The following is a 12,905-nucleotide window of genomic DNA, read 5'->3' on the forward strand; positions in this document are numbered from 1 at the left end:
AGGGAGCATTTAGGCTCAGGGTGTGAACAAGAGAAGACCTACCAGTTCCAAGTCAAAAACTGAAGTTACTCTTTCCTTGTTTTTCATAAATAAGATGAAAAGCACAACCTGATATTGAATCTACATAATTAAAAATCCTTTAAAATCAGACTAGAACGCATTTTATATGACCTCCTGTATTGATTTATGAGCAAACATTTTGTTCTGGTGATGACGCATTTCCTATCGAAACAGGAAGTTTGTGCGGGGCATATTGAAGGGTCATCCTTTTGTAGCCAAGTTTAATGATATTACAGCAATGAAACATCCCTGTGTCCCAATGTGAATACTGTCCATCCTAAATAGTATGTGAAATTACAAAAAGTCTGTCCCAAAGCATAGTATGTTGAAAAGAGTATGCCAAAAATTCCCGGATGGGCTAATATTTCTGGTAGATTTTCAAAGAATGAATTTGTGTACAGTCTAATGGCTGATATCGCCTATGACTCATTGCGCTTTGGAGGAGGTTTGGTTCAGAAATATAAAAACTAATAAAAAAGAACTACAAACGTGGCAGATGTTTGTGCGACAGACTGTTAAGTAGAGACACTCTGAAAGGGGTTTGAGTTATAATAATCAATATTTAACTGATCTAAATATTGAATTGTTATCAGTGTTATATTTCATCTGCAACAACATTGTGAATGTTTATATGGGACATCATTATGCAAAAAAAAAAAAAAACATTACTCTGCATAAAACATTCTCAACTGGTAGATTGTTTTCCTCTCCAGAAAAGGAGTACATAGTTTTAGGCAACACATAATTCGGTAGTTGCTAGTTGGAAAGGGGAGGGGCATGTTCCTTCTATGAGGCATTTGATTGGAGGACAATCTGATGAGTCACCACTAATGTTTTGTTTGTTTTCCTGGAAAAATAATTTTTAAACTGTACATATTTTTGTACTTTTTAAGAGTACACTAGAATATAAATGGCTTCAAAGCTAATGGAACCTAGATTAAAAGAGGTCAAGCTCTTCAGAACTTTACTGAACAGAACCTCAGCACTCAGTTTTCATGGAACGTCAATGAGATGTGGATTTTTGTTAAATATTTTGAAAGCTCTTTTCAACTATGTCACACAATTGTTTGTACTTTCAGCACACAGCATGTGTATCCGTATGTTGTGTCTGACTCAGACACACAGCACTTACAGTTACACAAACACACTCAGCCCTGCACAGAGCGTCCACGCTCACTGTTCACTCAAGGTCTTCTTGATCGCCCACATTATTTCATGATCTGCAGTAGTATTTCTCTCCCTAATCACTTGGTTGGTTGAGTACTCTAGGAATGTGTTGCTGGAACCCCTCTGAGCTGAGGATTCAGATTTAAAGGTTAATACTAATTTGTTTGAATTATTCTTTATATTTAAACAAGCTGTTATAGCAGATGTCTGTGTTTACCCATGCATGAAAAATCACTAAGGAGATCTCTCAGTTGTTCCGATTGTTGTTCTCTCAGTTTCTCAGATTTTTCTTTTGGAAAAAAAAATGGTCTTGTTTTATTTCCCAAGGTATTTTTAGTAGAGACATCTGAGACTATGTTGATATTCCACTGAGCACTCTTTCCACTGAAAGAGCAACCTCTTATGATCAATACAGTTGTCCTCAGGGCACTTGTATCTATATGAAAATCATACAAAATAGCTGCACCACAACACTGAGTCAAAGTTTTCATATATGTATTTTTAAATGAATGATTAACATATTAACATCTTTATTACATTTTTTTTAATCATGCTAATTCACTCACAGAACAATTTCCATGAGTTCCAGGCCTTTAACTGTGGCATTTTATTTGCATTCATGCATTTGGCAGACATCTTTATCAAAAACAACTTGTACGGATCAAGTCAAGTTTTGGGCATAAACGCAACACATGGTGGAGGAGAGAACTATAGTGACCGTCAATTTTTATCAGTTTTCATCACAGCATCTAAATGTCCAAAAACACATGAAGGCAGCATTAAATACTTTAAAGAAAACACTGATGTCTTACCACAATCACCTTTTAGTTGACCTTCATGGAACTGTTCAATTTTTAGAGAAAGCAGTTGCAATATAAAGATGACTTTAAACAGTCGGGTTAAGATTGCTTTTAACAGGCTTTGTGTCATTTCCAATTTCTGTGTAAAGACACAACAGGGCACAGAAGCCTTAAATGCACATGCTCTGATCCACCTCAGCCTCTCCTTTCACAGGCAGCTCTGATAGTGCCTTTGTTTCAGTGTAAAACCCTGTTCACACTGACAGCAGTTAAACTGATGAAGGTCTCAGGGTTGCTATGATGTTAGTTGTTACTATTTTCCTCATTTGCATGCTTTGCTCAACTTTTTTTTTTTTTTGCCTCGTCCATATCTCATATTGCCAAAAATCATCTCAGATTGAAAATTATGTCTGTTCACCGCAGTGTGAACACTATCAAACAGCACCGGATTAGACATAAACTGTTTATATTTTCCAGATTTATTCAAATGCTTATGATTTATATTTTAATTCATGTGTATTTTATAATGTAATTTTTCATTCACCTTTTCATGTTTCTACTGTATATTCATTATTTAAAAATAAATAATTCATTTCAACAAATGTACATGCACCTTCAATTTTGTTTAGCCTGGATACACTTAATAAATGACAGAAAAACTAATAAAAATGAATTAACTAAAAATGAAATAAATAAATAGCACGTTAACAAACAGTAGTAACCGCTTGGTCTAAAACTGGTTTCTGTGGGACACGCATCTGCTTTGTGTTGATTTTGGCTATCTGAACGCAAGGACTTCCTGGATCTGTATCTGGACTGTCCCACCGCGCATGGGACGCCGCTCAAACACCCCTTCCATCCTACCGCCTCGTGGGTCAGTTATATACCCCCATATCTCACGTTACACGCACAATCCCGTTGTCGTGGACAGGCGCGTGGAGCGTCGCGGCTCGAGCTCATTCTAACAGGTGGCGAGCGACTCCAGGTGCAGCAGCAGTTCATCACTGAGCGACGAACGCTCCTCGTTATGAGAAATTCTTGGGTTCCTACGCGTATTAACACAGTCTAATCATTGTATTTAGGGTATTTGGGCGCGGGGCAGATTGGTTTAATTAGCCTTCAGCTTACAGGTGGGCGAAAACCGTTTGTAGGACGGCCCCTCTTTCAGTTCCTCAACAGGAGACGCGGGACTGTCATTTGTTTGCCATCCTGTGGGACAGAAGAAACGGCTCCGTTAACAAGTGCGAGGATAGACGAATACACACACCGGGTTTCAGTCGCGTGTTTGTGCAGAACGCGAATATTTCAATTGGTGTGCGCGGTAAATTAGGAGCTGTGTCTACAAATCTAGCGTATATTCAAAGCCTCTTTCGTACCGGAGGAGGACCGACAAAGCCATGTCAACCAAAAAACGGGTGGATCTAACGAGAAGGAGCCGAAGCCCCGCGGTGTCCGAGGCGGAGATGTTGGGTGATTTTCAGGAGTGGTGCCTCCGCACTTATGGGGACTCCGGTAAAACAAAGACCGTCACCCGGCGAAAATACAACAAAATTCTGCAGACCCTCTTACAGAGCGACGACTCGGAAGGCGTCTATATCGAGAGCAACCACATCAACGCCAAATTTAAGTTCTGGGTCAAATCCAAAGGTTTCCAGGTGGGCAACACTGACGGCAAGCCGAACGAGAACGGGGCAGCGGACAGACCGGTCCTGTACGTCCCCATCAAGGCAACGGTTAGTAGCCTACGGGTGCTCTTTTTTTCCGTCTGCTAATCAAACGCGTAATATTTGCCTATGCAAATTCTGAGCCACGCGCACAATGGTGCACAGGTCTACGCGTCTCGCGGCTGGTCAATCTTGTTTTATCTGTATTTGAGCTCATGTCTCTCTCGGGTCTCCGGTAACCACTTGTTCGTGTGTCACTCCGCCCGGTATCCACGGGAACCGATTGTCCGGAAGCTCTTTTTGTTATCACTATCAGTCACTGACAATGAACGCTAGTTTCTGGATATTAGTGAAATGTAGCGCTAAGGAATCGAATGTATTTTGAAATGTGCATTTAAGGTAGTATACTAGTTAAAATATATATTAAAATGATTTTTATACAGGCAATAATTTGAATAGACCTTTCTATAATGATGTTTTAATTTTTTGAATGCTTTTCAATTTCTGAAAGGTATATTTCGGGGCTTAAAGGAAAAACAGAAACAAATTCAGTCAGTAAAAAAAAATATTTGAAAAACTCTGTCATAAATAGTTTGCCATAATATTTATTATATTGTCTTAATCTTTTTATTTTTAGTATTAGTAGTGATCGTAGTAGTTAGTAGTAGTAGTAGCATTAGTATATATAAATCAGCACTGAAAAAAATAAGGTTTTAAAAAGTCGGTGTACCAGTATGCAGGAAGACATTTTTGTTGTCATGTGACAAGAAAACCAGACTGAGAGGACAACTTTATCTTTAAAGACACTCATTAAGGGTCAAAACTTAATGGGTGTCTTTAAAAATATAACCTATATTCTAAGAGATATATGTAGAAGTACAATCTGTTTGGGTCAAAGGGAGTTAACCGGAGTAAAAAAAATAGACTACATGATATATATATATATATATACATACATACATACATACATACATACATACATACATATATATATAATTTTTACCTTGACCTTTGAACATTTCTATGAACTTGTCACATGCATTTAAAACTACATTTTTAAAATGCCTCCCTTATTGTAATTTCGGACGTCCTTACGTTTCAGTGATCCACATGTGTTTATTTGGGGTTAGTAGTACTGTCTCATAGCAGTTTGTAACTATTGGCAAATTGGTGGAAATCCCTAAAAATTTATACAAATCGAAAATTTTCATTGAATCTGTGTATGCTGCCTCCATTTGTGCATTTCTCTCTCTTTTCCATTTCACCATTAGGAAAAGTGTCTAGTCAAGTAAAATGATATTTGCTTCATACTTTGCTTTTGTACATTTATGTATTGAGACCAGGTTTACAGAAAGGATGCATGTCTTTTTTAAGAATGACTCGTATAACCTGTGCTTTCGTTATCTTTCCCAAATGATTAATTTTCATAATGTCTTTTTCTGTGCTGGAAAGTTCAGGTTTCCAAGCCGTTGACTTTAATATAATAATTGACTAAACCCAAACACACCTGCTGATTTGGTTCACCTGGGTAGCTTAGTGAGACAATATGGTATTATTGGTGAAAAAGCAAGTAGAAATGTGTGTTTGTATGAGAGCAATAGGGAGAGATAGAGAGACAGAGACAAGGTGAGCAGGTCAGCTCTCAACAGAACGAATGGAATAATGAGGAGCCCAGATGAAGATTCATCTTCTGGCCGTTTCACTGATAAAGGAAAGGAAACTGGTATGATGATGGAAAAGTTAAGATGGATGCACCCTCTGTGCTCTGTGTACCCTCATAATGAAGAGGCTGCCCCAGATTTTTCCTATTCAAATACTATTTTCGCTCACTCTTGCTTTGGGTATGTGTGTGTGTTCTGCTTTCTTTGAGACAAGCCTCCCATTCAGTTCACTCAGGGGGGCTAATTGACGGGAATAGGAAAAACGGAGAGAAAGTGATTCCCTCACCATTCGATTAGTGCAGGGTGTAGGGACTGTGTTGCAATGTACACAGGTAACACAAGATCTTGATTAGAATCTTTAACTTGTAATACAAATTCCAACCTAATAGAAATCATGTCAAAGGGTCAAGTAAATTCTATTGATTAAATTTTAAAGGACAAAATTTAACTCAAAATGAAAATTCAGACATTTACTCCCTCTCCCATGTTGTTTCATACCCATTTGCTGTTATTTTTTCACTTTCTGAAGTAATGTTATGGAGCTGTTTTCCATTTTCCTTCCACAGCTTGCAATGACCAAGAAAAAAAAAACACCATTAAAAGTAGTCCATATAAAAGTCATCAGTGAATGTTGACTGCAATATTAGTCTACTGTAGAAAAGTACAGTATATGGAAGAGGAAAATCTGAAACTGTAGTAGAATACTGTAGTATTCATGGACAAGTAAAACTATTAATCATTTTTAGTAAATGAAATAAATCTAATATGATATATAAATACTAGACATGAAACTTACTTTAAAAACTTAATTTAAAAATGTTACTTTGTTAATTAAATGAAATAAGTTTAAGTACTTAATTGGCTAAAAACTTAAATAAATAAATAAAGCTAAACCGCTATATTACAAAAAAACAAAAGCAAAACTAATAATAATGTCAAATGCCCACAACAAAATGACTAAAAATGTAAATGAAAATGAAAGATATAAAAAATAAAAGCAAATTTAAAATATGAATGGATACTATAATATATCAATAATAGCGCTGCATGGGATGGACTACTTTCACAATGCTTTTATGATTATTTTTGGTGTTTTTCTATGGTGCTTTTTTGTCCTTCTTGGTGCTTCACAGCCTCTAGCAATTGTAAATGGCTGAGATGAGGAAGAGCAGCTTCAAAAGTTCCTATGAAAGTTCCACCTTTGTGTTCCCTAGAGAAAAAACCCCAAAAGCCCAGAGGTTTGAAACAATGTGAGGGTAAGTAAATAATGACACAATGTTACATTTTTGGTAAACTATCACTTTAACATTCGTTTTTTCACATTACTGTATGTAAAATGTCCAATTTTAAGTGAAAACTATGTTTACCTCTCATTGATGTGCTTGTGTGTAATCGCAGTTTTGACACTAGAGTGGATTGATCCGCAGCTCAGTATGAAGATAATGATCAGTCTGTTGTTATGACTGGCAAACTGTTTTCTCTCAGACGCTTACTGTATTACTCATCAAAACACACAGCTTAAAATAGTGTGAACACCGCATTCACACATGTAAAGGGGTCACCTGGCTCACCTCAAATGACCCGTAGCACTACTTTATAATGTATGAAAAGTGAAGGAGAGGATGACGTTCATGGGGATGAAGGTGAGAAGAATAAAAGATGGAGGGAATTTTTTTTATACCAATGCAAGACAGAAACATGACAATGAGATGGAGCAAGGGAAAGCAGGAGGGGATTTCAAGAGAGGGAGAAATAAGAAATGATATTGAGAGAGGGAGAAAGAGGTGGCTGGAGGAAACAGTCACACAGCCATCACATGCAGTTGACACTTCTCTGGACACTATTAATAGCCCCTAACGTTCCTCTCTTTCCTCCCCTTTTTTTCTCTCTTTCTCTCTGAGCAACTGTTGCAGAAGAATACAGCTCTGTCTTTAGCTTATTTTGTCCGAAAGCTTCTATTTTGTGGGGTGGGGTAGAACAAGGAAGTGAGAATCTCAAGAGCACGATAAAACCGCCAAATACATTTGCCTTATTTCTAAATATTTGGACAGTTACACACTTAAAAATGACTGAATTTTTGTAAATTAAACAGAATTTTTTTTTTCAAAATGATTCAAACTCATTGTTCATGACCTGTGAGATTCACTTATTTTGGGAATCGAATTCTCTTGTTACATTGTATTTGATTCACTAAATAACAGGCTCATAAAGGGCAGGTTCACTTTAAGTTTTGTCATCTGCCACCTTAAATACTCAAGCTCTTTAAAAATTCCAGTGGATTCCGATTGGCTGTTAGTGTTTATACTGTTCATCAGCTGGAAAAGATTCTTCTGAAAGTGATTCCTCTGTGTCATTATTAACATCTTTGGTGTGAACAGTCCTTAAGGGTCTTTCATTTAGGGAATTAGGTTTCACTTATCATTCTGTATGATTTTGATTCACTAAAAGGAACCAGCTCACACATATTGTACTATATTAGTTGTGCTAGATATATGTATATATGTTGCAGAAGAATCCGCTCAGTCATTTGTTCATGAATCATGCAACACTTTTCATGAATGTTTTTTTATTAAATTCATTTTGAAATCATTCACTAAAATGATTCACTAAAAAGAATGAGCTCAGAACGAATCAGACTAGAGTATATGCATGTACCTGTGAGGACTCAACAGAAAGATTTTTTTTTTGCGGTTCACTGCTGTTTATTGCATCGGGTTCAGTAAAGACTGCAAACTCACTAACTCAAATATGTGTGATATAGCTCACTCTGTCCTCAGTCGTATGAGTGTAGTCTCTGTGTGTAGGCCTAAAGGAACATTTCAACTGGGACGGCCTGTTTTATCAGTCCATTCATCTCAGTGCCCTAAAGGAGCACCAAACGCTAAGCTAAATTATCTGTATAACTGAAAGCCCCTCCCTTGGCACACACTGGGAGGAAGCGTTGGATGGTTGTTTGTGTTTGTGGTCAGCCATGTGCAGGTGTAGAGAAGTGAACATGTCGGGCCATACCCCTGCAGTTACAGTGTTTGCATGGACAGTCAGTGAGCTGTGACATGTTTGTCATTTTTGATTAGGGATGGGCATTTTGGGTCTTTTAATTAAAAATACATTTTAATAGTATTAATTTTAGTTAACAATAACAACCCTGAACACTGAACAACCCTTAATTGTATTCCAAGCAAATGCATACTATTCATTCATGCTATATATTATAATTTTGAGATCTGCCATTACTGATTTTAGTTTTATTTTGAATTTATTTATAGAAAATTATCACTTATCAGCTATACTGTAAAAATATTTATCTGCTTATCCCACTGGCCAAAATTTACATAACAATTGAAGTGCAAGACATTGAATTGGTCTGCTAGTTTGACAAGCTTGAGTGTCTTTGTCAAAAATAAAGCAAACTTAATTTTTCTTTTTCTCTTTCTCTTTCATGTGGACACCAAAGATCTACCTTGCAAAGCCCCCTACCCCCCAGTCGCTGTTACCTGGGGCTAGAATATCTCTAACACTCTCACACATACACACGCAAAAGGCAGGTGTAGGGAAGCAGCTGGTAAGATTAGTGCCTGTCTGTGTGTGCTGGTTGGTTTAGGTGTTGCATAAAGCCATTGATCTGAGTGGTTAATCATTCAGAGCAAGTAAAGAGCAAGAGTTTGTCACATCCACTGACTGCTCATCAAGGGCTCTTGGTTTATTCGGCTTCACAACAACGAGAGAAAACCTCTCTCTCCCGCCGTCCTCTCCTCTTATACTTCATATTACCCCTGGCACACACACACGGTGCGCAGCTGTAGATGTAGCTCCAGCGGTAATTGTGGCAGTGAGTGTTCAGGCTAACAGGAGCAGAGGAACAGGGAGGGAGAGAGGGGGATGAGAGGGCAGAAGCTGATAAAAAGACGAATGCATTGAAACAGAGAGTGTTGTGCTGCTGCAGAAGGGGCCATACGCATATGTGCAGGGAAGCTAGTGGTTAGTGTGTTCTCTAGTGTACACACACTATGTCCTCTTCTCTGCGGGACTTCATTAAGCGCTCCTACAGGTAACAGGATGTCACACAATTCAGCAAACTTGATTTGAAGAAAATGCCATTGGTGTTTGCTCACGTGAAACTAAGACGCTAGGGCAGTGGTATAGCATTGCTATAATGATTCTGAAGTGTTTAGGGTGTCAATAGGGTAGTAAGATACAAAAGCTGTCATTGAGGTGGTAGCCTACCAATTCAAAAGGTACATCTTTGTATCCTATTTACCCCTAAAAGGTGCATATTAGTACCTTAAACTTATAGTTTACCCCAAAATAAAAATTCTGTCATTAATTACTCACCCTCATGTTGTTCCAACCCCATAACACCGTGTCCAAACTACACACAATGCAAAAAGATTCCAGTGACTAGCAATTTGGGTGTCCACACCAGATGCGAAGCGACAGAATTAAATCAAATATAACAGCCAATCAAAAGTGTGGGTGGGTGCTTCTCTGGAAGTGCGCTGCATTTATAGCGAAATGGATAGGTTTATAATCTAATTCATAAATATTTAACCTTTTTAACATCTTTAAATGTACTTCGTGTCTGATTCCATCTTTGTTACGGAATGCGCTCGTTGGTTCGCATTGAGTTCAGAGTTTTAATGTACTTGTTTGCTTTATTTTTAATATCTGAGGTAAACTATTTGTCGTTGCCTTCAGAATGGCTATAAAGTCACACAAAATGATATCATTACCCACATTAGACACATTTAACTTTGAATAAAGCACATAATCACCTGAGAATATCTACTATAATATAGTTTGTGTGTTATTGTACCATCCGCGATGTCGCGATAGAAACCGTTTCTAAAATAGAAATTTCATGTGTCGCCGTCATGGCTAGTTAGGACAAAACCTCTGATTAACATGGAAAAGATACCTTTTATTATATTGATGTATTTTGATTTTTGAGTATATTGATATTGCGGTGTTGCGTGTAGTTAGGACACAGTGTAAGACCTTCGTTCATCATTGGAACACAAATTAAGGTATTTTTGATGAAATCCGGGAGCTTTCTGACCCTGCATAGAATGTAAGGATACTACCACATTCAAGATCCAGAACCGGCGTAAGGACATCATTAAAATAATACATGTAACATCAGTGGTTCAACTGTAATTTTGTGAAGAAAAATCTAATTTACAAAGAAAACAAAAATAACAACTTTATTGAACAGTTTCTAGAATAAAGAGATTGTTGAATAAAGTTATTATTTTTAGCCTGCCAAGCTGGTATTCAACTGGATTTAGCTGCTGATCTCCCAGCCTGACCAGATAAAGAAGTGCTCAAAACCAGCCTGCAAACCAGCAATGACCAGGCTGGAAGATCACCAGCAGCTTCATCATGCACCGCTAATAAACCAATCTCAGGACTTTGACACTAAGGCTATGTGTGGAATGAGAGATTAGAAGAGAGCACTGCGTCACACTCTCTCCTAGTGGAACTAATTGATTTTAATAAAGTCGGTGTGAAGCTTTTGATACCTGCAAACAGAGTGACTCGTCCTGAATATTCATGGGGTATTCACAATGTTCATGTCTTCACACAAAACCACACCTTTCATTCGGAGGGTGGTCTATAATTTGGTATCCCCAGGAGGCCAGCCATATCTGTGGCTGTAGATTCAGCTGTGTAGCCGTGAGGACCGATATGAGACCGAGAGAGTGATTATTTATGAATTAAAGAAAAGAGGAAGTGTCGTTCCACCACCCTGGAAGTCTTAACAGAAACACACACACACAGACACACACACAGCTGGAGGGAGCTAATGACAGGCCAAAATGATTAGTTTCATTTATCATCCGTGAACAGAGAAATGAAATAAGTCTAATTTTCCAGTTAACTAGAAGGAGATTAATATTATGTGGCTGAAACTACTGGAGGTACCAAGTTCAGAAATAACTGATGCAGTGATAATGTAGAGAACAGCGTGCACTTTTGTACGCTTATAGTAACTGGTTTTCAGTGGCCAGACATTAGATTTTTCCAATGCTGATGTTTCAGATGTTTACAAATGGAGGATGATAAAAATGAAGCTGATTAAGCTGAAGGGTGTACAGTTGGTTTAGACATTAAAATAATAACCAAAAAAGGTAATTGTTGTGTGAGTTTAAAATAAAAAAGAATACCACACTGTGATATCACAGCATCACACTTCAGTCAATAACTGAGAAATTTTATATCTCACAGTGTGACTTTTTGTCTCAAAAAGTGGCGTTATTTATTATATAGGAAGATATAGTCACATTTGTGAAGTCATATGTTTGTCTGTTTAGTGCAAAGATGACATTCTTAACATTTAAATATGTTTTTATGTTGTTTGCCCAAAATTTTACAAATCCGAATTAAGTTATTTCCTTTGGCATATAAGAGAGTCTAAAGGTAGTGGTAGTAATATTTGTTTGTATTATTATTTTTACTGTTATAATCTTTAATCTTATTCTTATCTTTGGCTTTATTATTTTGGATTTTGCCTTTTATCGTTGTAGAACACCCTTTCTACAACAACAAGAACCCCTTCTGCTTTGTAAGAAAAGCTGCAACAGTTGAGTGCATGAAATGTTTTAGTTTTTTAGTTTTTTTGGTTAAGTGAATCATCCTTGTTTTTAAAGTGCACATTTTCTTTTTGGAATTTTCAGTGAGAACATGCTACTCACACTAATTCCACATACAGTTGCTTAGTGCAAAAATACACAATTTTATATGCACTTAGTACACTGACATGGCTTTTTGTAGTTTTTGTTTTTAATTTTTTTAATGTTAATCAACAATAATAATCTACAACAGCTCAAATGATGGCTGCTTATCTGGCCTGGTTTCTTATTCACAGCTGCATCACTGCCGAGAATACAAGAGTAAATAGAATACAAGCTGTCACTCATCTTCATTTCCACCGTCAGCATCTCACTGCGTCTGCACACTGTAGTGACTGCAGGACAGCCTGTGAGGTGAGTGGCTGCGTATTCTGGTCTCCCTGCATTCCTGCGGTTGCCATGGTGAAGAGTCTCGGTGCTCTAGAGCAGGATGAATTAACAATGTTTTAATTGGCTCCGGGCTCTGAGTTACAGTGTGCCTTATCGCTACACTGTCATTTGCAGTGCATTATCATTCACTCTGCATATGCATTCACTCAAGTGTGTGCGTTTGAGGCCCCTAGAAGTCCTAATGGAGCAGTGTAACCCCAAGTGAGTGTTCAATCTTATTTCAACACACACACACACAGCTCATGCCCCGAGAGTTAATACGGCCAAAACATAAAACGTCAATGCACTTAACCAACAGAATACACAGCACTCCATAGAGCAAAATAATCACGCACTTTACCTGGTAGAAAGACAACATACTGTAGGCATAATGATAGGAGAGAAAGGAGAGACAGAAAGCGGAACAAGGGAAAGAAAGTTGAGGGTATATAGGTGAAAAGCCTTATGGGACTGACAGAGGACAAATCAAGAGTATAGCTACAATTTTGACAATGGACACTTTTGCTAATACAAACACACCTTAAGACAGCATCT

At 37.6% G+C, this 12,905-nt stretch overlaps 1 protein-coding gene across 2 annotated transcripts in view; it reads left to right on the plus strand.

Moving 5' to 3' along the window:
• The first annotated feature begins 2,953 nt into the window (after window positions 1-2,953).
• Window positions 2,954-12,905, plus strand: part of LOC132118038 (nucleolar protein 4-like) — a 109,311-nt gene continuing 99,359 nt past the window's right edge. The window contains exon 1 of one of the 2 annotated variants that reach the window (XM_059527518.1): window positions 2,954-3,760. In XM_059527518.1, coding sequence (XP_059383501.1) covers window positions 3,425-3,760 — 336 coding nt within the window. In that variant the 5' untranslated portion in view covers window positions 2,954-3,424. The remainder of the gene's footprint in view (window positions 3,761-12,905) is intronic. The other variant, XM_059527519.1, reaches the window with a different exon arrangement.

The sequence above is a fragment of the Carassius carassius genome, chromosome 37 (genome assembly GCF_963082965.1).
Source record: "Carassius carassius chromosome 37, fCarCar2.1, whole genome shotgun sequence".
NCBI classification, from domain to species: Eukaryota; Metazoa; Chordata; class Actinopteri; order Cypriniformes; family Cyprinidae; genus Carassius; species Carassius carassius.